Here is a 27,040-nt window from a genome sequence, read left to right as displayed (position 1 = left end):
CCCCCATTTGAGAGCTGTAACGAGTCAGAAGAAGGCCAATAATTCATAAACTATAAAAAAGAAAAATGAAAGCCAGTTGAAATGTTGCTTAGAATTAGCCATCTATAACGTACTAAAAGTTAACTTAAATGTGAACCACTCCTTTAAAAAAGGGTCATAAGTAGTTGAGAACGGGAGTCAACACAGGCCCTAAAAGCCTGCAAATTAGTACTTACACAAAAATGTTTTTAGTCACCTTCCTGTATCATTATAAACAGAGGGGGACCTTTTTCTCATAAAAAGACTCACTACACCAATGACAATCCTTTTAGACTAGATGAACAGAACTTTCATTTGAAGCAACGTAGGGGGTTCTTCACAGTCAGGACAGTGAGGTTGTGGAATGCACTGCCGGGTGATGTTGTGATGCTGATTCATTTAATGCCTTTAAGAATGGCTTGGATGAGTTCTTGGACAGACATAATATCCAAGGTAAAATGATACTAAAATACGAGTATAGATAATGTTATATATATAGTTTGTGAGTGTATGGAGAGGTTGGGAGTGAGTGTGTATATGTATGGATGTTGGGTTTCATTTGGATGAGTTGAACTTGATGGACTTTGGTCTTTTTTCAAGAAAGCTTAAGCTATCTGAAGAAACCTCATTCTAATTATGGGTTTTGTCCAGGTGCAAATCTGCAGATGAGCCCAAGTCTGAGCTCTATGGTTGTCTTAAGGAAAACCTACCATTGCCCTTAATCTTCAAGCGAACTCTTACTCATATCTCTAAAGTTTTGTGAAAATGAGAACTAAATTCACACATGTGAAACAATCTACTGATTTGCAAAAATGCAAAAGAAAAGTAATATTCAGTAACAGAGGCTATTCACTAAGAAATGCTCAAGTTGCAGATAGAGCACTGAACACACATGCTCATTAACATTCCTTTCAAAGTAGTGAAGGACAAATGATGATTCCCGCACACTGCACCAACATGCACCATGAAGCTCTATAATGTTCCCTATGAATTCTTACTTTTGTACAAGGGCAAATTTGCTTGTTTTGAGTTCCCGTAGTCCATAGCAATTTATGAATATGCAGACATAATACACATAATGGATAAAAAACAATTCTTATGAGCTGTGACATGACAACCATAGTTACTACATTGCCTTATTTTTGCAGCACATAAAAATGAAAACAAATGCAAAGACTGACACAGGCAGCAAAACTAAGATGTGTCCTTACAGAAAGACTGCATCCATTCACTGGTTGTACAACAACAATGCCCAAAACCTATATTTATTTAAAGTGGCTCTGACACAAACCTTTTATGATCGTGGCAGAGATCTTTATATGTTGCCTGCATTTTGTGCCTCTGCTTTTTTTGTCATTGGCTGCTTAGAAGAAAAGGACCTACCTGGCTGTGTTCTCATTGTAGAAAGTGCTCAGACAAGTAAGGGAGGCAGGTTATAAAGGAGAATGAGGACTAAACACTTGACTAAATGAGGAAATGGGGGGTCAGGCATGGTAATAGTTTTAGTGCAGTGTTCTTACAAATAGCTGTTAAAGTAACTGGAAGTAAATGTTTCCAAGCCAGGCTATAAGACCTGGCACCCAAGTCAAGGGTGGCAATCTGCATCTGCAGGTGAATCCATGGCTATTCTGCATGTCAGACACAAGCAGTTTTCACATATTAAGTTCAGAACCTTTAATGTCCTAACATTGTCTGGGGCTCTCATTTACCCCATAACATGATCAAAAAACACATGAAAACATATGAAAACATTGCTGTATCTGTCATAGTCCTTAAAATATCAGAATAATTTGTGCTCTACTTGACTCTAAATGTAGCCTTCCAGAAGTTATTAGAACAAAGAAATATGCCCCTATACCCAAATATGTCCCTAAGTGGCCTTTTGGCTGGTCCCCTAGCTAAAGCAATAAACCCACCCCCCTGTATTAGGGACCACCGTTTGGAGGCCTAAATGCAGTAGTACATTTTATGCATGTGCCATCATTATATTCATCAGTAAAACAGATAAACACAATATACACATTTTTTAAATTATGGGACCCACCTTGCGCTCTAGGCAGGCTCTACTTTCTACCCAGGTTTCTTGCTGCCTGCCAGAACACCTTACTGCTTTTTTTAAAAGATATTTTAATGAAGCTATTCCAGTATTTAGACAGGGTAATCAGAAACATGCTATACTATGCTTCCTGTAAATTCAATTGTGCAACAAGTACCTTAATTTACAGGGATCAGAGTCACTTTTAAAGAGTTTATCCCTGGTAAATACCAAACCAGTAAAACTTTAAACATTTTCAATAGACATTTTAAATTATAGCCTGCATAATTGTCATCCTGTTGGCCCCTTTAGAAAAATAGTTATTCCCACAAGGGATTACACCCACTCCTGCTGGTTGAGTTGGGAGCACTGATTTAAGATTAGCCTTTTAACTGTATTATGTATTTCTGTGAAGGCTATATAGCATTAGTGTTATTAGCAGAAATTGTAATTTGCTAAGTACAGAGTGGCTGTACCATATTTAATACAACTCAGCTGAAGACATTTCTCAAAAAGGTGACTATATACAGCCCCATTCCTCAAAGCCGAATGAAAAATACAGATGGAGCACTGGATATCACATGCAAGGAGCTCTCAGCTAACCAGTGCGCTACTAAATCCTTACTCCATCTGTAAATATTCCTCTAAATTGTATACATGCACAAACAACATACCCACAAAATACATTATATAATAAATGATATTTAACAAAGTACCCCTTGCACCTTGGAGCCAAAAAGGAGAAAATATCTATCAATATAAGAAAATATTTATTTAACTCACAGCTGGCCGGCTTGGACGTGTCACATCTCTGTTCTCCTCTGCTTTCGAATTAGATGTTTCATGTGGCAGCAGTGGAGATCCTTCTGGTTTATTGTTACCTGCTGTAAAAACTCTGATTACTTAATATTTATATCAGCAGCATTTGATCAACCATAAATACCTAATATCTAGTGGCAAAAGCTGAATCTGAGAGCACAGAGTGCTCATTTCAAAGTTTTTCAAAAGTTAAAACTTCTTTAAAACTTGTATTCTGCATATATAATTTATCTGCAAATTATACACTTAGTTGCCCTTTATACACTATTATAATTATTTTTCCTCCTTGTCCAGGACTTGCCAGAGTGCACCTTGGGTTCTTCCAGAAGTCCCCCAACTCAGAGAAATGCACAAATATTGCCCTGCTGCTAACAGAGACACCCTGCTGCCGTTGTTTCCCTTCCTGGGTCCTCCCTGCTGTGAATTTGGACAAAGAGAGTGAGAAATTGCTAGGCTATATAGCTGGTGAGCCCTCTATAAATATTTGTACACACAGAAAAGCTAACATAAAGAAACCTTAGCCGTCTATCTCTGTTATTTTATTTATTCTTTCCTTTTGTGTAAATTTCAGACACTAGGAAACTTTGGGTGACTTCGGAAATCGAAGTGCCGCCAGTGTATTAGCACAGGCGATTCTTCATTCAAGCAGAAGGAAGGCAGACGGAAGGCAGTTCGGGGAAATTGTCGCCACGCAGAAGAGGCGATTAGTCGCCAGACGACTAAATCTCCCCGAATCTGCTCGTCTGCCCCAACACCTACAAGTCAGGAATTATATATTATGTAATGTACAGAACTGGAAATTATTGAACAACTGTTTTCTATAACAGGCAAAACACAGCCATGGAAATTGGTTTATAATTTAGTACTAGTACTGCAAAAAAGTTTGTTTTCATATTTTACCCCTATGGGAGAGCTGCAAGCAGCCAATACAAGGATGCAATGTAGGCACAGATATTCTACAGTGCTTTGAAGGCTCCCATTGTGTGTACAGGTTCCAAGACTGGAGCACAGCTGGAAGTAGGGTGGGAATGCCAAACATAACATAAACAGAAATGTTTTTAAAAGTAAGATGTTTAATTAACCTAATTCACCTTTGCACCATGCAAAGCTCTGCTAAAACACAAGTAAAGAACTGAAAGTCAGAGCAATGCTCCCACGCACGCAGTCTTTTCCAAGAGCTCTGTGGGTGTTCAAAACTGTACAATAAAAACACAGCCTCAGTGCCTGCATTGCCACTGCCTTAGTACCCTGTGCTTGTGGCATATCACTCTGGATGTCAGGCAGTAGTGAAATTAAATTACCTCGAGCCCTGTTCCTCTCACTTGAACCTGCTTGAGATCCAGGTTGTGATCCCCCTTGAGAACTAGGCTGCGAGCTTGGCGTACTGGAACTGGAGGAGCTTCCACTGCTAATTCTTTGGATAGGGTTTTCAATGACTGTTTCAGTTCTTCTCAAATCAGGGTTGCTATATAATAAGCAAAGTGTTGACCAGTGCATGAGAAAGGAATATGAAATAAAAGTGTACAGTGCTTTTATTGCATCCACACATTCCTACAAATGTCCAAACGTTTTTTCTATTCTCAAGCATCAATATTTACATTGAAACAGAACTTATATTATATATATATTTAATAGCCCAGGCTGTTAATTGCTCGCCTTATCTTGCATCACGTTCCTCTTTTAAATGTTTTCTATAAAAGATGTTAGGAAATGCTGAGCACAAACATAACGTTTTTCCCCAAGGATGCTTATGATATTGTGATGTCTATCTCTTTCCAGTTATCTTACCCATTATACCACATGGTCACAGGGTAGAGTATTATAAAATTATGCCCAATATATCAACCTAATTCTTGGTCTATGGCCTTCGGTCTGAATATTTACTCTTAATATTATGAAATACATATATACATATACATATTTTTTATCAATAAGACCCTATGAGGCTGAGGGGGCTAGCCCAAATGCTAGGATTATTGGTGTAGATATTTCACTTTTAGAAGCTTATCAGCTTTATAAAATAGGCAGTGCTGGCTTGATACATCTGCAATATCAGTGAAATCAGAATTTTGGTCTAAAATTAATTATACCTGCCTATAGTATAAGAAATTATCTGTAAGATGTTCCTATTAGCTGGCGTTTTTTCCGCAAGTCTGTTTAATTAATGACTACTTGAAAACTTGGTACTCGTGTATGTTATTACACTGGCAATCTGGTTTAGAGTAGTTCACAAGAGATGGAAGGCTGTGGGTTTGACATCATTGTAGGTCAAAGGTGGAATATCAACTCCCGATTTCAGTTACATTTATGAGGCAGCAAAAAGGGGGATATGTGTGAGGTTTACTGTGAGGTTAATTACCTTGCTCTAATAGGATGGGTTGCCAAGTTGTTTCCCAGTGAATTGCCATTACCAGAACAGTTCTTTCGGGCTAATGCAGGGGAGATAGAAGTTGTCCGTTGAGGCACCTAAATGAAAGAATAAGGAGTTTATTGTTGGGGCATAAAAATTAAAAGAAGATTAAGATATATGCTTTACATTAAATTAATAAAGTTCCCTTTCCTTTCAAGATTCCAAAATCACATACAGAGGAGGAGCAATATAGTGATATCAGGCCACTCCCCCACTGGCTGCTAGTCAATATCTATTGCCAGCATTGTGTTAGGGGAGTACAGCATTAGAGGAGAGTTATAACACAAGAAAAGGAAATATGTGGCCAGACAGACAGAAAGAACTCCAAACTGCAAGTTTACAGTAGGCAAAGGAATCTTTTTGCACCGTTAGGGGTTTCTACAATAATAATAATAATAAACTGCAGGACCCTAATAAATGTATTTTGGGAAATAAGCTCCACCTTTGGTGGAAAGTCTTCCTCCTGGCGTAACCATGAACTGCGATCAAATTTTTCAATGCGAGGAGGTAAAGGAGGATTTTCAGATGTCGGGTCAGAATTCTGCCTTGGCATCTCTGGGCGATGAGAAATAATCCCCTCCTGAAAAGCAGACATTCCCTTGGCAGACTGTTCATGCAGTGACTGGGAGGCAGACAAGGATGATCCCTGGGTTTTCACGGAGACCAAAAGAGGAAGTTGCTGAGAAAGAAATAAAAGACAGCATCCATGAGAATAAAAAGCACTGATACGATATGATATCATAAAGGGTTACTGAGATGGAGGCCGAGTTGTGAAACAATAAGTAGCTCCAGGGTTCCCACAAATAGCCAGGGTCAAATGACACAGCGAACTTGCTGAAGAATCAGTGCAGACAACATTTTGATGTCAAGCACCAGCAATGTTCATTGCAAATAAATCTGATTTATGTATAACTGCACATGCAACTGTGTCAGACACACCAACAGATTTTAGGCTGCAATTAAGTTGGCTTTGTGAAGGGGAAATGCTGCAACATAAGTAAGAAAAACATGAAGGCTTGCCATGTTTTGGGCAACTTTATTATTTTATCATTTTATATGTTTTACTACATCCTAAAATTTCAAGAAAAACCCCTTTTACTATAAGTTACTGGAAGAGAAGTTGCCTGTCATCTGCTATGTAACATAACGGAAGGCCATCAAATGGCACAGGTAGTGACTTATTAACAGTTGAAAGTGCCTGAACTGTAAGTCATACTACAGCTCCCAATGAAATCAGCCGTGCTCATCTGTATAATAACGGACATGTTTTATTGATTTTCATTGTACCATGTTATCATATCAATACTGGACTCACTGTTATCCAGAATGCTCTGGGACCTGGTGTTTTCCAGATAAGGGATCTTTCCTAATTTTACCATTTCCATACCTTAAGTCAACTAAAAATCATCTAAACATAAATTAAACCTAATAGGATTATTCTGCATCCAATCAGGATTGTTTATATCTTGTCTGGGATCAAGTACAAGGTACCATTTCACTACAACAGAGGAATAATTAAAAAAAAAAAGTTATAATGGAGTCTATGGGAGACGGCCATTCGGTAATTCGGAGCATTTTGGATAATAGGTTTCCAGATAATGGATGGCCACCTAATTCTGTATTAAGCATTGCTTTTCCAACAACTCAGTGTTTACTTTTGTTAGTGTCCCCTGGGATCAATTGTTTTCCGCAGCTGAATGCTTTCTCGACATGACGTAGGCAAGTTATATTCATCCTTCACATCTACTTAGGCTTTTTGATGTTTTGAGGAGAATGAGAGACTACCCTTTCCTCAGCTACACATTCACTTGTGTTTGTTTTTCTCAGATCTCAGTTCTGATCAAAGTTTCAGGCATGCATGTTTTCTTTGCAGCTACGTGAATGCCTCACTTCAAGTCTATCTCTCATTTACACATGTGAGCCATATAATAATATCCAGTACATGCATGGACGTCTTTTCATGTGGAAGTGGGAAAAAACAGGAAATAGATAAGAATGCCCTATGAAAACTGTTGTTGGAAATACACCAGTATCAACAAAGCAGAAGAAACTGAATAGTTTGGACATGAAGAGGCTCCACCAAACAATCTGCTTGTCAGAAATGTTCTTCAAACTGTCCAATATAAATTAAAAATGCTCAGTGCTTCTAAAGTTATTTCTAAATGCATTTGCAGATGAACTCTTGAAACAATGTAGCAGAAAGGACTTCGCCTCCAAGGAGTTGATAGCAGACAGTGTGTTTTGTCACCCGCAGGAAATTCTCTCTCTTGTGGGCGACAAATTGTCATGCAAATCACCACATGTAAATCACCTGCAGTGCACCACCATAATCATGTGAAAATGCCTTTTTTCAAAAAGTACATGCAGCGATTTTCATACATAGGGTTGGGTATTTTGTCATGCGGGCCAGAGTCAGAACCAGGGATGCAGAGGAAATAAACAGTCATACACTGCTGATAATAAAAATTGTATTGAAAAGAAATCACTTAACATATTTAATGAATGTTAATCGGAAGCATCCTTAGAATAAAAGCTTTTTTCAATGTCATAACAGTTTTTGGTAAAGACCCACATATTTTGCATTCTAACAGCAGAAATGCAGATGTGATTGTGAACTTGGATCATGGGCATCCAGGGGCATGCCTTTACTCAGGGCCCCAACCTCATGGCCAATGCAAACTGTAATTTGGACCATCTTGGCCCCACCCCCTACTTTGGCCTTAACTTTATCAGGTATAAAGCTGCCAAAGAGTTGGATTTTATGAAATTAAAAAGTTCTGTAGTTCCACCCTGTAACTTCTTAAGGCAGTTGATTTTGCATCTACTTTAGGATGTCTACATATTTGTTAAAATGTAAATACTTCTGCAATACTTTTGTATCAAAAGCAGTATAGCTATGTCTGGGAACTTCCAAACTAAACTTCAAACTGAATATCCTTAAGGGTCAGGGCACACAGGCAGATTTGGGGAGATAAGACGCTCAGCAACAAATCTCCTCTTCTTCGGGGCGACTAATCTCCCCGAACTGCCTCCCCGCCGGCTAAAATGTAAATCGCCGGCGGGATGGCACTCTGAGCGATTCGTTTTCCAAAGTCGCCGAAGTTGCCTCACAAGGAAACTTCGGCGACTGCGGAAAATGAATCGCTCCAAGTGCATAAATTGCATGTGCAGGACCCCAGGTTCCGATCATTCTGGATAACAGGTCCTATACCTGTATATGACTTCATGGACATATCACATCACCACATCACATTAATACATTGTGCACTTTTTTGTGTGTGTAAGGTCTTTCAATTTAGAAGCAATACAGACTTTAACAGATGCTTGAACCTCATAGAGATTATTCGGTTTTGTAAAGAATACAAGTGATAGTAGCGATAGTAGTAGATACAAGTAGCGAGATGCTCTTACCTGTGGATCAATCGGTCTGTGCATTGGAGGTGTTCGGGCAGGCTGCACCCCACTGATGCTAAAAGATTCTGATCTCGGAGGCAGATTTGGATCAGATATCCTGTTAGCTACTTTATGTGGCATTGCAGGGGAACTCTGACGATTGAGTCTGGAGCGATCCTCTACCTGAGCAACAGAAAAAAGCCAAATAAACCCACAAACTAAAAAGTCCTCATTCCATGGTAGCTTGTCCACACACTCCAAACCAGTTATGAAATCTAATAAAGAATATGAAACGTTTGTTCCATGTGAAATTAAAGGCAAGAAAATCAGAAGTTTTCCAAATACATTACTGACAAAAGTATTCACCTGTATGAGTGTACAGTATGTTAGTGATGTCTAACAATTTTATGTTAGCTCTGTTAATAAAGTTTTGATTCTTTCATTTAACCATCAGTAAAAGTAAGAGAACACTGGTTTGGAAACAGACAAACATAGCTACATGAGACAGCAGATAAAAAGCCCAAACCAAATGGGTGTGCAAACAGATTATCCAGGCTGAATAATTTGAACTGTGAAAGAAGACAACAGTGGTGACATTCTGACATTCTCCATGAAAAAGTGCAGGTACTCGTAGGACAAAAACATGAATTTTAACAAGGAGTTAAATATGGTTGGAGAGTGTCTCAGGGTGTTCAAGTGAATGAAAAGATTGCTTAAATCATATCAGCTTCATTGCAAATAATATAATTGATAGTAATAATAGGATACCTTTTAAAGGGCCAATAAACCTAGAACACAAGTTAACACGTGTGAATTTCACTGTATATAATTTCCAAATGTTTATGTAAGGGAACCAAAAGGGTGAGAGAAATTTAGCTGTTTGAGATACTGTTTTCTTCAGTTCACTTTTAAGCCATCTGCAAAGAAATGCATTGTAAGGACCTTCATTTGTCCTGTTGGCTGGAAAAATGGCTTAAAACTTTCTCTCAGATAATATCTATAATATTAATTTCTGATAAACTTCCTCAGAAAATTTCTGAGGCAAATAGCCTTCAATGAAAAGGTGTGTCATGGCCTTTACAATCTCATGTGTGTTCTAGATGTACTGCCTCTTTAACACAAGCAAGGAAGGCTCTACTTTATAAGCTCATCTTCCATTGATTGTTTTTTGCAAATAATCTCACTTCTGAGACTGGGACAGAGGGATTCATAATGTCCCACTATTTATTAGGAGTGCCCAAACAGTACAGGTTTTCTAGGTATCCCCAAAATGTGAAGATACATAAAAAAGTCTATGTCAGAATGGCCCTAATGATAAAATGGTAAGTGATTATGATAAAACAATATAAAACTATAGTGGACGTTTAATAAATCTGTTTCAAGAATAAACTTCATAAATATTTTGACCAATTCCAGTCTGATTTAAAGTGCTCACCCAACAGTATGGTTGAACGGTTTACTTCATGAATTAAGCAAGCACTCAAACCACTTGCATCTGAAAATCTTTTATAAAAATGCAAAAAGCCTATTTGAAATAAGATCTATTAAACATACACTACTGTGGGTGGACGTTTATAGCTGTGACAGTTCCCCTTAAATCACCCCTCCAGAAAACCCCATCTGTTTGGGCCCTTGAGAGCTGAATGTGGGAACAAAGTAAAACACCTGTGAGTACATACACCATTTCATCTCTGGGACACAACTGTGCTGCTAGCCATGCAAACTGGCACCTGCTTCCAACAAATAATAGTGCCTTGACTTATTAGCCTTCATCGTGCTTCTTAAAAAGTAATTAATCCAACTGGGACATACACTGTATGAGAATATTGTATTGTATACAACTGATAACAAGAGCATCAAAACAGTTGATTACACAACGATCCCCTGACCACCAGTAAAGGTTAGAAGATGCAAGACAGAAATAGAAGGTGCAGTAGATTGGTAGCACTTCAGCGTTATAAACTCCAAAATCTCTTGGACTGATAAGGCTTTATTTCAATTTCTTAGCAAATATTACCTATACATCATCTGGCTTGTAAATCCAAACCTCAAAATGTAATCAAATAGCTCTTTGTGTTGGTTTGGCTTGCCATTTAATCTGTAGGCTTTTATATTGTATAAAATAACACAAATCTGGACTTTTACCGTTTAGCACTTATGATTCACTGGTGACTTTCCTCCCAGACTGCTGTTAGCAATTGCATAAGAGTGCACCAGACTGTTCAGTTCCGCACACAGATAAAAATATTTCTTCCTCTAGCAAAATTTGCTGGAATTTGCATTTATTGTGTGTTTTCCACCAACTACGAAGACAGAAAGCAAGGGACTTTATATCTAATAACTGCAAATCAGTTATTTGTTTGAACTTTTGAGTATATAGACAGGGTTTAAATTCGCCAGTGGGGCATGGAATTCATCCCTGTCACTTTTCTGTACTTACAATCACGAGTATGTAACACAAATTAAGACAAAGCAGCTATATAAGGCCAAAGTCTAAATTAATGGTCAGTGCAGGGCTTACAATATCTCATATTGAATCTTCTTCCACTTCTTTTGGTTTGGCAAATCCTATTTATATAAATTTTTTAGGATACGGTGGTCAGTCAGGAGGAACAGCAGGAGTAAAATGGAAAAAAAATTGCAAGTTTTCATCAAAATGCTACTAAAACACTGCTAAAGGTTTGAGAAGACATAAAACAAGCATTTTAGATATGTGGAGCTCAAGCTTGAAGCCAATGAAGCAAAGGGCAGCAATGCTTGCAAAGACATACAAGGGACAGCTGTTAGTGACCAACAAAAAGACACCAAATAAGGGCAAAGAGAGATTATCCGAGGTCTTTGTAACATTAATAGATACTGATAGGATATTAATAAACTGTAAATGCTTTTAACAGCAAGTACAGTATAAAGTGAAACTTCCTTCACCAGGACAATATTCCCCAAGCCTATTCTAATCATGCATGACCTCTCCACCAGTGAAATAGCCCTGTCTCTGTGATTATACTGTTCTTCATAATTCTCTGTTAAATGGCTCATGCATGTTCATTTTCTTAAAGAAGTGAAACCTCTTTTAACCTTGGACAATCCAGAGTCCCTGGCTGGGCTACATCCTTGTGACCGGGACCCTTTAAGGGATGTAACTGATTTTCTCCCGGGTTCATTTTCTTGTGAGTTCACTTGGAGTAAGTATCTCACTTCATCATCTAGAGATTGCACTTCATTCTGTGTCCAGGGCCCTGATTTGGAAATCTGAATTGAAGGCAATATCAAGGATGGAGCTAAGATGTCCATTTTCACACGACCTGATGCTTGCAGGTTCTGAGAATTGGGCCTATTGGAGAGCTGCCAATTAGCAGATGCATCTTTGGTTACCAATGACCCCTGCTGCTCGATTGCAGAGGTATGTTGCTGCTTAGCTGGAAGTACAGGCGAATTACTAAGAGATCGCTGTTGAACCTGGGAGTGGGATCACACAAAATTAAACTATTACAAAAGACATAGAAACTCACAATGACAAAATAAATTCTTTATGGAGCATGCACGTGACAGACCTTCATGAAGTCGACACTTCAACTTTTTCTTACTGACTTGCACAACATTCTAGAGGTTAATGTGCTTATAGACCAAGATTGTTAGCAATGGATTTCCCTGATATGTGGTCATTTTAGATCTTCTTGTTTCTCATTAAAAAAAATACTTATTGGAACGAACACAGCAAATGTCTTCAGTTGCCACAAAGCACACTGTGCATGTCAGAAGAATGGAGAGAGAGAGACATCAGTCGTGGCATCCAGGACACGCGCAGATACTCAACCTGCTATTCTGCTGCTCTTCAGCTTAACTTCATTATCTGCTTGATTTTATCACATATTTAACGGATTCCAACACAGCAGTCAGGGATGTCCGCCGAACGCTATGAATTTCCACGCTGCTTTTCACTTGGGAAGGATTATTAGTATATTATTGACTCTCTAGATTGATCATTACTATAACAAAATTTTTTTTACCAAATAAGTACTAGAAAGGACTGGTAGACTACTATTTTGAGGCTGTCTTTTTCGCGAGTTGCTCTGCCCCTAACTTCTGTACTGTACAATTTGACAAACATTTTATCTCGGTCCATTGTCCAAGAACATTTAAGAAACACACAGAATATGGTTCCTGAGCTGTTGCTGGACCAGATCTGTCAGTGTGAGTTACAATTTGTTGGCAACCTGTCATGGAGGTGTATTTCAGCGGCAGCTGGAGAGCCACAAGCTGGCTACTTATTCACCCACACAATTTATAACTAACAAGACGTTAGTAAAAATATTCCACAACAAAAACGCGAGCCAAAAAATATCTGTTCAGTCCCAAATGCTCTTTAATATTCACATCCTTCCTTCCCTACTGAATAAAGCATCTCTGCATGATGATTACAGAATAGCTGTGTGATTGCTGCATAACTATTGATAACTACAAAACAACAATGTCCTACTTTTTCACCTACGCAACGAGGACATGAATCGAAGTTTGATGTGACGAGACAATTTGAAATAATAAATACAGAGGACTCCTATTCAATATGAGAGGGTTTATCCATTTGCGATTGAGTAGCAATTATTCTAAAATGAAAAATATTTTGACATGTTCCAAAAAATAGTCGTCTCATCTCTTCAACTCCTGAGTGATACATATAAAGGAATCTTCTGTAATACAATGAATACTCCATGGAAACTTGATGTAAAACAGCTTTCTTTGAGGAATAAACAGACTGTCTTACTTTTCTACTATTAAACGGTATTTGCGAGTGTTGGAATGAGGAATTTCTTATAATCAAAGCAGGAACTGTATGTTCCCTCTATACTGATCTCTGCTATATCTACCAAGGTACAAGCAGATGTTGGTTAGATGTATCTACTCCCCCTGGAATAAATCCTCTGTATCCTGTGGACACACTACAAATGATCCAAGCATAGTTACATACAAGAAACTGATTGTACTACCATAAGGAATTTTAAACCCTAACCCAAACAATGACAGTACATGAAGGCTCCTTCAATCATTAGAAAAAGCAAAGACAAAACACCTGGTACATTAATGACTCCCCCTGGAAGGCTTGCTCACGTTAAATAATTATATTACCTTTCAGATGTTATTAAACAGAAGCTTACATATTGAATCCACATTCATCAGCTTGAAAATTCTGAGATGTATTTATCATGGCCCTTAAATCAAATACAGCAAGTGTGACTGATGAAGTCCAAATAGAAATTAAGCATACAGAGGTACCCAGCGCTCCCCAGTGGACAGAGGAGTATTTTCAGCACGTATATGCTGACCAGTAGCTGCAGTGCATGAGGTCAGCTTAAATTCTATGTTTAGAGCTGTTTGTTACAGTCACGCTGGATCCTACCTCAGCCTGTTTTAAGGAAAAAACATTGATCAAACATTTAAAAATGATTAATACTAGAAATACTGCCAACAGGTCAACTAACTGCATTCCCATTTCATGCTGAGTTATATTATCCCAGCAGAATATGGGCATCACCCAGTGCAACGTGGCTGCCATACCTCTTTTGCCCATGCTGGTTTCTCTGCAGGGTTTAGCCCTTCTTTGTAATGATAGAGTGGCTTTTTCTCAGATGACCTCTGTTCTTGTTGCCGCTGCTGCTGTTGTTGCTGAAGAGAAACTAGGTAATCTCGCTCTTGCTGAAGCTGCCTTTGCAGTCGTTCTGCTTGTCTCTGTTCTTCACACTGCTTACGCTTATACTCCTTTAAGAAAAGATGGGCAAGAATCAGTCACATGACATACTGTATGTTGATTCTTTGACCCTTTCCTAATTGTTGCAATTAACCCACCAGAGACTTTTCCGAACCAGGTTATTTTTATTCACATAACGGCAAGCCAAGGTTTGACCTTATTGCAGGATGGCAAGTGAAATTAATAAGAAAGTATTTAGCAGGTATGACTTTGAAAAAATGCAGAATCAGAGGCAGGTTGGCCCAGAAAGCAGACAGCACTTAGATTTCCTTCAACATAAACAAAAAAGTGGGCCCTCCAAGAAAGATAAGAAATACTTAAAGGGTGTTATATTAAAAGGTGAGGTTTAAAGGCATTTAAGAAAAGCTTATTTAAAAGTAGGGATGCACCGAAAGCACTATTTTGGGTTCGGCCGAACCCCCGAATCCTTCACGACAGATTCGGCCGAATACCGAACCGAATCCTAATTTGCATATGTGAATTAGGGATGGGAAGGGGAAAATATTTTTTACTTCCTTGTTTTGTGACAAAAAGTCACATGATTCCCACCCGCCCCTAATTTGCATATGCAAATTAGGATCCGGATTCGGTTCGGCCGAGCAGAAGGATTCGGCCGAATCCTGCTGAACATGGCTGAATCCTGGCTGAATCGCGAACCGAATCCTGGATTCGGTGCATCCCAATTTAAAACAAACTAAAATTTTTATATCTGAAATAAAATAAAAGTAAATCTTATTTCACTAATTTGTTTTAACAAAGTAATAGGATAATAATAGTCCCAGCTACAATAAAAAAGGTGATTTTAATTGGATACACATCCATGATTATTGCTGTTGTTGGCAGTGAAGTAGTGTGCCTAAAGCATAAGGGCAACCCAACAAGTCATATGCGGCTATGTAAGAACCACTGAAGCATCCTTTTGCTCAATGCTAATTCTGCAAAGCCTGGGGCAAATGCAGCTCTCCTGAGGTGCACAACAGTCAGCCATAACTCTGCTTTATTAGAACGAAGGTGTGAGTTTGTGAGGCCCAAGAGCAACTGTCAGCTTTTCTGAACAAAGGCTACACAGCATTGCTTTCCCTTGCAGGCCAAGGTTTTACAAAGCTATAATTAAAGGAGAATTCAACCATAAACTTAAAAAACCCCTACCCCACATAGACCTGCCTCCCTCCTCCCCCCACCTAAGTGTTACCCCTAACATTTTAAATACCCCTCGGTGCAGATTCAGGCATCAGAGTTCACGAGCGCCATCTTCAGAGGCTTGGAAATCTTCGGAATGAGACCGGCATGGCGGCGCATGCGCAGTTGGAGCAATTTTCTTTTTCGAAACACACGAAGATTGCCGAAGCGACGGTCTCATTATGAAGACTACAGAAGCGTCTAAAGATGTCGCCCGCGAACTCCGATGCCTGAATCTGCACCGAGGGGTAAGTAAAGCGTTAGGAGCATTTGCCCAGGGTAACAGGCTAGGGGGGAAGGAGTGAGGGGGGTCTATGTAGGGTAGGGCGGTTGAGTGGCAATGCACAATGAACACACTCATAACTAGACACGTAATCATATGCCGCAAGCTGCTAATCTATTAGCCTGACACTACTTTAGGATAGTGGAAGCCAAACAATAATAAGGCAGTTGCTTCACCTTTAATCACCATTAATCTTTATGTCATGAACAACTCATCTTTAGCTTCTATTTTTCCTGCTTGGTGCTATTCTCATATCCATCGCTAGGTGGAGAATGGGAGCTTTTTTGCAATGCAGATGATTTCTGAGATCATTTTTTATACAATCATCTATACAATGTTGAAACCTTCTGCAGTCTTCAGTTAACAAAGTTTTTGCAAGGGTTAATGGGAAGTCGGGGTGTTAGAATCAAATGCTTTCACTGTATATAAAATATTTTGGGCTAACATTCCCACTGCATCTTGCTATATATATAAAAAGAGGGACGAAAAGAGTTGCTGCACGTAGTGCAGCGAAATTATTTTGACCGTGCCCATTTTTGTGGCCCACTAATTACCATATTTATTTTACAAAATTTCGCAGTTTATGAAAGTTTGAAAAAATTTCTGTTATTTTCAGTTATTACAGTTTTGCTAATGAAGGTGAATTGCCCTTTAAGCTGTGAGTCTGAATTCTGCCAAGAGACCTGTTTATCTTAATTGTTACAATTACTTATTTGTTTATCTCAAAATTGTTACAAAAGTATCTTAGTGCACCTGGTGGCTGTTCTGGGCTTTATGCCAAAAGCCAATTAAGTTAGAAACTTTGTATCTTTTTCTAGCTGTTCAGTGCAGAGAACGTCGGGGCATTTCTGTACAAATGCAGGACTGCGGGTTGAGCTGTCAAAAGCGGGACTGTCCTGCTCAAAACGGAACAGTTGGGAGGTATGAATGTACCGTATATACTAGAGTATAAGCCGAGGTACCTAATTTTACCTACAAAACAGAGAAAACTTATTGACTCGAGTATAAGCCTAGGGTGAGAAATGCAGCAGCTACTGGTAAGTTTCAATAATCAAAAATTGAGGCATGAGTGGGTTAAATCACTTGATTAATAAATAATATTAAATTATAAAGTGCAGTGCAAACGAATTAATGAATCCCCATAAATTGATTAGGACAATTAATTAGAAAATCCCACCAATTTAAAATTTAAAAACACCTAGATAAATAGTACTCTCCTTTGGTGAGATATAATTCATTGGTTTAATAAATTGATTATTAATAATTAGATTATGACTGAGGACAATTTAAACAATTGATTGAAATTGAGTGATAATATACTGGTGATATAAAGTGCAGTGCTAATAAATATAAGTTAATAATAGACTAAAGTAGATTCTAAAAATATTTAATAGTGACCATCAATTGAAAAGGATAAACACACCCAACAGCTTGATTAATGAGAATAGGAGGAATAAGAAAATTGTAGATGGTGGAGTCTACAAAACCACGGCCTCTTAAGAAAGTAGTAAGAGAAGTACAAAAGGAAGGTAAACCGAGCAGCAGGCTAAAGCGTTTCACCACCCCACTAGTTTTCAAAGTATCGGATCGTGATAAAGTTACCTAATAAATTACCATTAAAAGGATTTCAAATAAAGCAGAGTGACGCCAACACGCTTCCCAATATAGAGCTTTGTCAAGGCAAGACTGTACTAATGGCACGTGACGCGCCCTCTCTTGCATACCGTAGTTTCTTAATGTACGTACTACTGGCAGTCAGTTAGTCTATTCAGCTTCAGACGCGAGAGTGGCGCATCACTGTCAGCACAGTTTATCTACCATACTGCATATTCGGCACCATGGGGGAATACAAGGCCTGTACCCTACTATTATTGGTATGGTAATTTTCTTAGAGATACTGTGGGCCGCAATTGGCTGTAAAAAAAAGCTGAAAAACTCGGCTTATACTCGAGTATATACGGTATATGGGGTGTCAATACCCCTACAAGTACATACTGTGTGTGCATATAATGATATTTATTGAATTTTTCCATTCTAGAAAATTAATAGGAAAAATAAGACGTGAATATAAAGAAGACCTTTAACATATAAATTTGAAAAAAAAGTTCCAAAAAAAAAGTTCCAACTTATAGGGGTTATTTACTAAAACTCGTTTTTTTTTCTCATATTTTACCAGAAACAAACTCCACCTAACTCCCATGCACAAATTATTTACCAATAATTAAACTTGAAAAACTTTGAATAATCTTCGAGTTTATAGGCTTAAACACTCAAATATATTGAGTATTTGAGCAAAAATCAGCGTCAAACACCCAAACCATCCGAAAATCATGAAGGCAAAAAACATCTTCAAATGGTTAAAGGGACCTATGCCATTGACTTTTATATGAATTTGACAGGTTTTAGCTTGAGTATTTTTAGATTTTTTGCTGCTTTGGGGCACAATAAAAATATTTGTGAAAAAAAACCTTGAATTTTTAGAGAAAACAAAACTTGACCTTTAATAAATAGACTCCATAATGTACACAGTTCAAGATAAGTATGATGCCCTTTGAATTCTCTTCATTTAAACATGAGAATTCATTAGTATTTTTAATGAGTGCAAGGCACCTTTTTTCTGAAAAAAGAAATTTGGACACATGATCAAAAAACGGCAGGAATGAACTGGGGAAATGTCTCCCATTACCAGAAGTAGAGCTTGCTCCTGCAGTAACTGCTGCTGCAAGATCTCTAACTGCCTCTGCTCCTCCTCTAATTGGCGCCTTATGTATTCCTGGGTTGTGCAGCCAGAGAAAAGAAAGAAATTCAGAGAAAGAAGTGATTGAGCAAGAGAACTGTTAGTACCTTAGACACCAATTAACAAGAAAGAAACAAAGCAGGTATTCAGAGCAGAGAGTACACCAGTTAAAGTGGAAAACTCATGTTAAACCATTCATTTACACAATTTTTCTTTTGCTCCCCAATGTTTGTACACACAAGGTTTTCATCTATTGGTATTTGAAGGCGGAATGCCAAGATTAACATGTGTTCTAAGTTTTTAAGCTATACCCTCATTTAAATGACCATAATAGCACCGGAAAGTTGTATATTCTGCTGCATGTTCTCAGAGCTCCTTAAAGGTAGCATCAACCCATGCTCATGCACACTACTGAATCTGTGGAACTTTCCTAAATCAATGAAATTATCCTACATTTATAAATATGAAAAAGAACTATGGCATATTGCTGGAATAGAAATGCATTTGGGTCAGTTGCCATTGAATCCAACCTTCTCATGTTCTGCTCGCCTTCGTTCTTCCTCCCTGCGCACCTGCTCCTCATACCGCCGTCTTTTGTCTCTCTCCTGCTGCTTTCTCATTTCTTTTTCCCTTCTCTGCTGCTATTCATAAAAAGATTAAAAAAAAAAAAGAACAGAAATAAACTTACCAAACAGTTTAAACTAAAAGTTCAACCTCCTTATGCTCCCAACCCCTTACAGAGCTTCCCTTATGTATCCCCTAGGTCAATTCTTTTCATAAATGGCAAAAAACGAAACTACTTTGAGTGATTCAAGCCTTTGGATGCAATGTAATACAGATCATGGAAAAGTCAGAACATACACAGAAATAATTTATATGCCATCATTTTAGTGGTAAAGTAAGGTGCCAGGGTCATAACTTCAGAACAAATTCCCTTATGCTGCAGTAGATTAGCTTTGCTTGCCTGCAAAGTATGTTTTTGTTTAAAGAGGATATACTACCCTACTACGATTTCACCTTCTTTGGCCCCAACAGACAATTTTTGGTTGAAAGGACTGATTTGATATGATTCTCCTATAACATCTATTACCCGACGTGAAAAAGGAATAAAAACTGTTATTTTCCTTGGCCATACAGAAAAAAATTCTAAAGATACCATTTTGGCACAGATTGTCAGCACCCTTCTAATCATCAAATATTTTGACATTTTATCTCATGCATAAAAGATAGAAGGATACCTCTACCTAGGCCAAAATATTTAGAATTTTGAAGTATCCAGAGACAGATACAGTAGAGATGTATACACCTTGCATGTGTCGCCACCCCTTTTCCAACTCAAACAAACAGAATGTTATGTGCATCATTAAAGTCATTAGCCTAAAGTGAAGCTTCTCAAGCCGGCAATTTCATTTGCAGTGACGTCCAGTCACGCTAAGCAACTTCTAGCTGCACTTCTTACACAATACAATAGTAGCTGAGTTGAAAAACATGCTACATATAGTACAGCCGACATTGCAGCATTATTCCCTCAGAGGCTGTCCAGCTCCCTTTCAGTGTGTCAGTCCTGCTTTTCAATCCAAGCAAGAATATTATGTAAGAGCCTTATATAAAAGATCATTTAGCCTGGTTACATTAGCCATTATTATTGTGGAAACAATTTTGTTTTAATGCTGATGGTTTTTAAACTGCTACTGTCAGCAGGGCTGTTATGCGGGTCAGACTCCAGGAACTCAATCAATGCTTCTTGCTGTGTTTCTGTGACTGGCAAGTCGCTAAATAAAAGGTACGCTTTTCTCTCGTAACAAAGAACAAGATTAATGAGCGCCACAAGTATGCACCAAAACAATTTGTTACCTTCATACCTCTGCGAGCAAAAGACACTTTGATACATAGTTGTAGTTATCAAGTACACCTTGGGAAAGGATAAGTGTATGGAGCAAAACACCATGGGTACCTAGTCCATATATAAATGAACCTAACTTAATAGTTAGTCAATGACACACTAAGGAGGTTATTTTGAAAAGGTAGAGTTTGTGAGGTTTGTTGTTTTTTTTATGTACTTCGAATAAACTCGAATGTTTGCTTATTTATGAAAAAACTTGAACGTAAAAACTCAAATGAATGCAGGGGGGGGACTCGAATACTCAAATTGATCGAGTTATCTGCAAAAAATAAAAACTTGAATACAGAGCTCGTATTGATCGAGTTTTGATCGAGCTGAACTAGCGCAAACCACCGAAAACCCCTGAAAATCATGAAGGCTAAAAACATCTTCAAATGGATCAAAGGACCTCTGCCATTGACTTGTACATGACCTCAACAGGTTTTCGCTGGAGTATTTTCGGATTCAAGTTTTTCACAGCTTCAAGGCATAAAAAATCTTGAAACATTTAAGTTTTTTCCCGGAAAATTCAAGTTTTTACTGAAACTATCCTCAAAAACTTGAATTTTTTGGGATATAACAACTCGAATAACCTCCTTAGAGTTTAGATTTTAATAAATGAAAATTCTCCGAAGTTCTATTTAGAACCGTATTAATCAAATGTTGAGGTCCAAACTTTCACCAATAAATACAATTTTAAAAATCCCATAGGAATGAATAGAATGTGGGTGAGTTTTTTTTATTAAGCTTTAAACTCACATTTTGATACATCTGCCCTCAATACAGATGATAGCACATCACTGTGGAAGCCTATGGCAAAAGTTTTTATTAATTGCCATTAATCTACCTAAAAGGCTCCGTAGATATATTTTTATGGCATCACAATTTTAATTTACTATGATATGATTTAGGATATTTTGAGACAATTTGCAATGGGTTTTCATTTTTATTATTTGTGGTTTTTGAGTTATTGAGCTCTCCAGTTTGAAATTTCAGCAATCAGGTTGCTGGGGTACAAATTAACCTAGCAACCCTACATTGATTTGAATAAGAGACTGTGATTTTTATATACAAAAGCCTGAATAGAAAGACACGTATAAAAAAATACCAATAAAAAATGTGTAGCCTTGCAGATCATTTGTTTGTGATGGGGGTCTGGGCCCCCCATTTTAAAACTGGAAAGAATATGCAAATACTATAAAAAAAACTATAAAAAAAATAATGAAGACCAATGAAAAAGTTGCTTAGAATTAGCCATTCTATAATATACTAAAACAGTGCTATCCAACTTCTGTGGCACTGAGGACTGGAATATTTCAGGCCAACATGGTGCAGGGCTGATAATGGAAGCCAGTTTTGACCAGTTTTAAACCACACCCATGTTACCACTCTAGGTGGTAGGTAGGTGGATTACAACTTAAACCACTGCAGCCTGAAGTAATTAGTTAGAAAAATAATATCACATCATTCTCTTTTGCAGAGAGAGGTAGAATCCTATCAACTTGGAGTAAGAGATGTGACTACCAGGAGCCTACAAGGACCACTGAACTCAACTCCTAGTCAAGTCAATTTGCTACCACGACCATATAAAAACAGTAGATTGCTTTAATCATTTGCAAATGGGTTTTATTACTTTGGAGACATTAAATTCTTTATTAGTGTGACACTTAAGGTTGACAACGTACAGTCATAAAATTTAAGTTGTTTGAGTTATAACAACCTCCCCCCTCCCCTGAAAAGCCTATTTATGAAACAGAATTATCTAACATGTACTGCAGTTTTTTCAGCACAATGTTCCTTTTAAAAATGTGCAGGCAGATTATCTTTGGGGGTTTTGCTTATTCATAAATAAGACTTTCATTTTGCATGGGTTTGTTTTGGATGTTTGTTTAGAGTATCTATAAAGCGTTACAACATTTACATTTCAGTGATGGAGTGTACAAAACAGATGGAACATCAGCAGGTTAGAGGCAACAAGCTGGAAAATAATAAAACATTCCATGGGAGGTGACATACAGACACTGCAGGAAATTTTGTAAAACAGCTTGCGTTGCCACATACTGGCCACTGGAGAGCAGCGCAGTACAGAAGAAAGCAAAATGTTTCAAAAGCTTTTTTATGGACACTGCATGATGATTTTCTTTCGTCATTCATTTTTTTGCAATTTGTCTCTTTATAATGATATATTATTGGCAGAAACCTTTAATGCCTTTCAGGCAGGGAAATGCACACAATATTCATTCAGGTAGGGCTAGCTTTAAATGATGTGGCATGCCGGTTATTATATTAACTTTAGCATGTGGGCAGTGTCAGTAGGTTACAGGGCAATCCATTGTAAACCGCAGGCAAATAACTTTGCAACACGCACAAAATATGTCTTCAAAGACACATTAAAATAGATAATCCTATATTACTTACATACCTACTAGTACAGCTTTCTAGTCGGATTTTTCTGGATTTTTTCAAAGGCTTATATATTTTTCAAAGTCCTTCTGTGAACTGGTTGTATATTGAAAGGCAGAAGATTTATCTTAGTTAAAAATTTGGGGTCATTCCTATTAAAAAATATATGATGACCGCACCAGTCCCATTTTTCCTGAATGAGGGGGTGGCCGCACCAGTTTTGAACTTCTCTGGTGCTAGCTAAGGAAACACCCCATGTGCCATGTCCCTAAATCTGCGCTTTTTATTGTTGCCCTTTACATTTCTTCATACACATGATTCTCAAACCTTTGTGTTGAATGTACTGTATGTAGCTATATCATATTCAGGGAGCTCATTTATAGGGCTATGTAAAAAAAAAAGTGGCAATAAAATACAACGTGAATTGCCAATTTAACTCCATTGGATCCATGATTCTGTGTAGTATATTTATGCAAATCTGTGGCTGAGCATAAAATTCTGGTGCAGGACAATGGTGTAACTGTAGGGGGGCTAGCAGGGAGAAGGAGCCTGTAAGAATCTGCTCCCTCCACTTTTTATGTGTCGCTGTTCTGGCCTGTCCCCCCCAGCAAATTAAAAGAATTGCTTTTTTGTCTGTGGGGGGGTCTGCAGGTATCGGTGGAAAGAAGGGGCCCTGAGGGTGGCTGGCTCCCTCACTAAGGGAGTTATTTATTAAAGTCTGAATGCTAAAAACTCGAACAATTTGAGTTTTGTACTATAAAATCCGAATATTTAGTGGAAAAAAAAGTGAACTTTTCGAGATTTACAAAGAGGATGCAAAAAGTCCGCATTTGAAAATCCACCACCTCAGACCTGCTGAGGTTGTATATAAGTCAATGGGACAGATCCCTATCCTATTTTGAAGTTTCTGTGGTCAGCTCTGGAATTAGCCCAAAAATCCAACTATTTTGTGCAAAAATCCGAAAAAATCTGACTTTTCGGTAAAAAGCCCAAAAAAATTGTACGATTCGGGTATCGAGTTTTCCCTGGTTCGATTAAATCACCCTTTTTTAATAATAAATAAGGTCAAATCGTAGCTTCTAATTTGGTAGGACGTTTTGTAAAATAAAATATCAGAAAAATTTGTGTTTGGGAACCAGGAAAAGCTCTGGTGGGGCCGGCCAATTTCGGCTCAATTTAACAGAGTCCAACTCTGTCCTCACTAACTGTTCTATAAACAATGCTTTTGCTCATCACACAATAGATGTATGAACATAGTAGTGCTACTGGGTCACCCATGCAGTTTAAAGAGCATTACCCATTATTCCCTCAAGTAGTAAGAAGGATTTAAGCAATTCGTTTCTGGACTTAAGCAAATGATTCTGTTTAGCACAAGCTCCTGGCACTTCGCAACTTTCAAGCAAATATGTGCCCTTAATGCTTAGCACATTTGTGCTAACGCTACTGCACACAGAAGCTCATATGAAAGATGGGACGGTGATTTATGCCAGCTCATAAGACTCATAAGAAATGCAGAGATGAAACACTGTGCGGGTGACACTACTTTTCTCAGAGTTGTGTGAGCTGCGTGGTTTTCCTTTCTCAGTGTTATGAAATTTGCCAGACTTCCGATATGTTTTTAGATTTGACGAGACAATCACTCATTTGTGTGCAAATAATGGCAGCCTAAGGATTAAGACGAATATTTCCACATCCGTGGTTTACACAGAGAAGTGGAAGTTTAATGCATTATTATGTATAGTATGCATGTAAAACTCAAAGGGCACCATGCTCCAAAATTCAACATGGTATTTATCATGGGGCCAATTTTAGTCATTTTGCCCATCATATTTTTCAACTTTGTTCCAAAGCACCTGAAATTGCCCCCCTGCAACCTGCCACTTGGTTTTTAACATGCAATGGCAGTCCACGAACTGGGGAAAAGAACTGTAAACACTAAAAACACGCCCCCAGTCTGCCAGTAAAATAATACTAGCCTGTGATATATGTATGTGCTGTACTTTGCCCTGTTTTGCTTTTTCAATCAATAAACCATCAAGCTCTGCACTGGTTAACGCATCTTCCTGTTTCTGCTGAATTCTGATCTGAAAGGACATCTTGTTACACACGTGCTGAGCAGCAGCTTTCAGCCCCCACTGCTTCCGCTCTTCTAACTCAAGGCCACTTGCCAGCAAAAGGATAACAGAGTAGGCACAGCATTCGTGCACACAGGGGCTAATGCCCTGAGAATCCCAAGAGAATGAAAAAAATAGGCAGTGCGGGAGGCTTTGTTTTATACAAAAACAATTAGCCGCCATTGACTTTTCAGCTACCTCTCTAAAAGGGAAATATTTTATATTATGGAAAGATGAACATAAAACTACATTTTAGCAGTATAATTGCTTAAAGAACAATAAAAAGAATGAGATACATGATATAGCTACAGCATCTTCTGCACACCACTGAGTTTATTAGGGCAGCAGAGTAACACTGAATGATTTTGTAGGGAAAACTAATCCTAGATATAAATACTGAACAAACGATACTCTCGCATACTCGGCGCTGATCCAGGACACCATGTGAGGACAACAGCGTTCGTGTAGAATTTTCGGCTTTATTTCAACAAACACACAGGTAAGGGTGCAGCGGTGGTTGTACAGGGCTGACTTACACGTTTCTTGCCAGATCAGATTCAGTAGATCCGGCAAGAAACGCGTAAGTCAGCCCTGTACAACCACCGCTGCACCCTTACCTGTGTGTTTGTTGAAATAAAGCCGAAAATTCTACACGAACGCTGTTGTCCTCACATGCTGTCCTGGATCAGCGCCGAGTATGTGAGAGTATCGTTTGTTCTATATTGATTACCGGCATGGAGTAGCTGGCGTCTCGCAAAGGCAGCGGCTTGGAAGACACCGCATTTTCGAGATGAGCTCCATGGGGAACCGCATAATTTTTGAATATTTAACCGTAGATATAAATACTTTTTACAACCACTTTTTATTTTATTATGAATGGAACATGCCAGAAGCATATTTAACGCTATAATTACACTCCATGAAAAACAGTTCATGTTAATAGTGTTCATATTAATACACCCTGTTGTAACTGTTATCCATCTAGCCTCAGTCATTATTTTCAACTATCTGTTACTTCTGTGCAAGAAGGACCCCTTGTGTACAGTCTAATAGTTTTCAGAGACCATAACCACAGCAGTTGGTTGTGCACAATGAATTGCTAAACAGCTGTATCGCTACACACTCTCTTTGTTTGAAGCTTATCTTTAGGGTAATGGAACAGGGGATACTTGGAAATGCTGTTTTTAAGTAGCCAAAAGCCATAGTGCCCAAAATCACAACCTTTGACTTGCATAGACACTAAATCCTTATAATTTTAACATGGGCAAGGACAGAATCTACCAAAATAAGATACTGCAGAACCCCAAACTAAATTGAAGTCCTAATTGTGATATTTAGGTTTGAACAGAGTTTATAGAAATGCATGGGAACTAAACTGTTGCTTCTGATTTGGGTGAGATTACACTGAACTGTATTCTTTCACAGAATCCAAAACCGATTTCTGACGTGGTATATTTAATTTGATTAGTCATAAAGTACAATTTTATAACTGAAACATGAAGCTGTACACAGACTCACCCTGATGTCTACAGCCTGCACCAAAGCATTTCAGCATTCAGGGGATTTACTTACCTTTGTATATTAAAGATTTCTCTATTTTTGTGATTAAACAGTATTGAATAAGGAAACAATGTGAGCTGTACCATTTCCGTTCCTTGCTACAGTATTCATGCTCCATTAGCAGATATTATTGGGTTCTGTTCAGTTGGCTACACTTTTCCTCAATAGAATTTAAATTTACCTCTTCCAGCCTCCTCCTTTGTTCCTTCTGCTCCTCAATGCGTTTTTGCCTCTCTGCCAGTAGTTGCCTTTTGTGCTCTTCATTTTCCCGTTGCTGCTGTTCCAGCTGCTGGCGTCTCAATGCTTCCGAACGCTCCTTATTTGCCAACTGTAACCTCAAGAAATCTCTTCTTAACGTCGACTCTCCAGGTAGATTTAAAATTGAGCTTAAAGACAAAAAATAAATATTTAAAACTCATGCCTGTCCAACAAATAAATATAGAAGGTAAAAAAATGTATGCCTC

General features: G+C 38.2%; 1 protein-coding gene across 12 annotated transcripts in view; it reads right to left on the bottom strand.

Moving 5' to 3' along the window:
* The window catches only part of LOC108717011 (traf2 and NCK-interacting protein kinase), a 166,949-nt gene that overhangs the window by 28,263 nt on the left and 111,646 nt on the right, over positions 1-27,040 (bottom strand). For 5 of the 12 annotated variants that reach the window (XM_041563334.1, XM_041563337.1, XM_041563331.1 and 2 more), the window contains exons 12-21: positions 26,758-26,962; positions 19,148-19,258; positions 18,567-18,653; positions 14,229-14,429; positions 11,751-12,131; positions 8,694-8,858; positions 5,725-5,961; positions 5,232-5,338; positions 4,174-4,337; positions 2,837-2,937 (exon numbers count right to left, since the gene is read on the bottom strand). In XM_041563334.1, coding sequence (XP_041419268.1) covers positions 2,837-2,937; positions 4,174-4,337; positions 5,232-5,338; positions 5,725-5,961; positions 8,694-8,858; positions 11,751-12,131; positions 14,229-14,429; positions 18,567-18,653; positions 19,148-19,258; positions 26,758-26,962 — 1,759 coding nt within the window. The remainder of the gene's footprint in view (positions 1-2,836; positions 2,938-4,173; positions 4,338-5,231; positions 5,339-5,724; positions 5,962-8,693; positions 8,859-11,750; positions 12,132-14,228; positions 14,430-18,566; positions 18,654-19,147; positions 19,259-26,757; positions 26,963-27,040) is intronic. The other 7 variants (XM_041563338.1, XM_018263701.2, XM_041563339.1 and 4 more) reach the window with 5 other exon arrangements.

Source organism: Xenopus laevis, chromosome 5L (assembly GCF_017654675.1).
Source record: "Xenopus laevis strain J_2021 chromosome 5L, Xenopus_laevis_v10.1, whole genome shotgun sequence".
In the NCBI taxonomy this organism is placed as follows: Eukaryota; Metazoa; Chordata; class Amphibia; order Anura; family Pipidae; genus Xenopus; species Xenopus laevis.
This window is presented reverse-complemented; position numbering and strand designations above follow the sequence as displayed.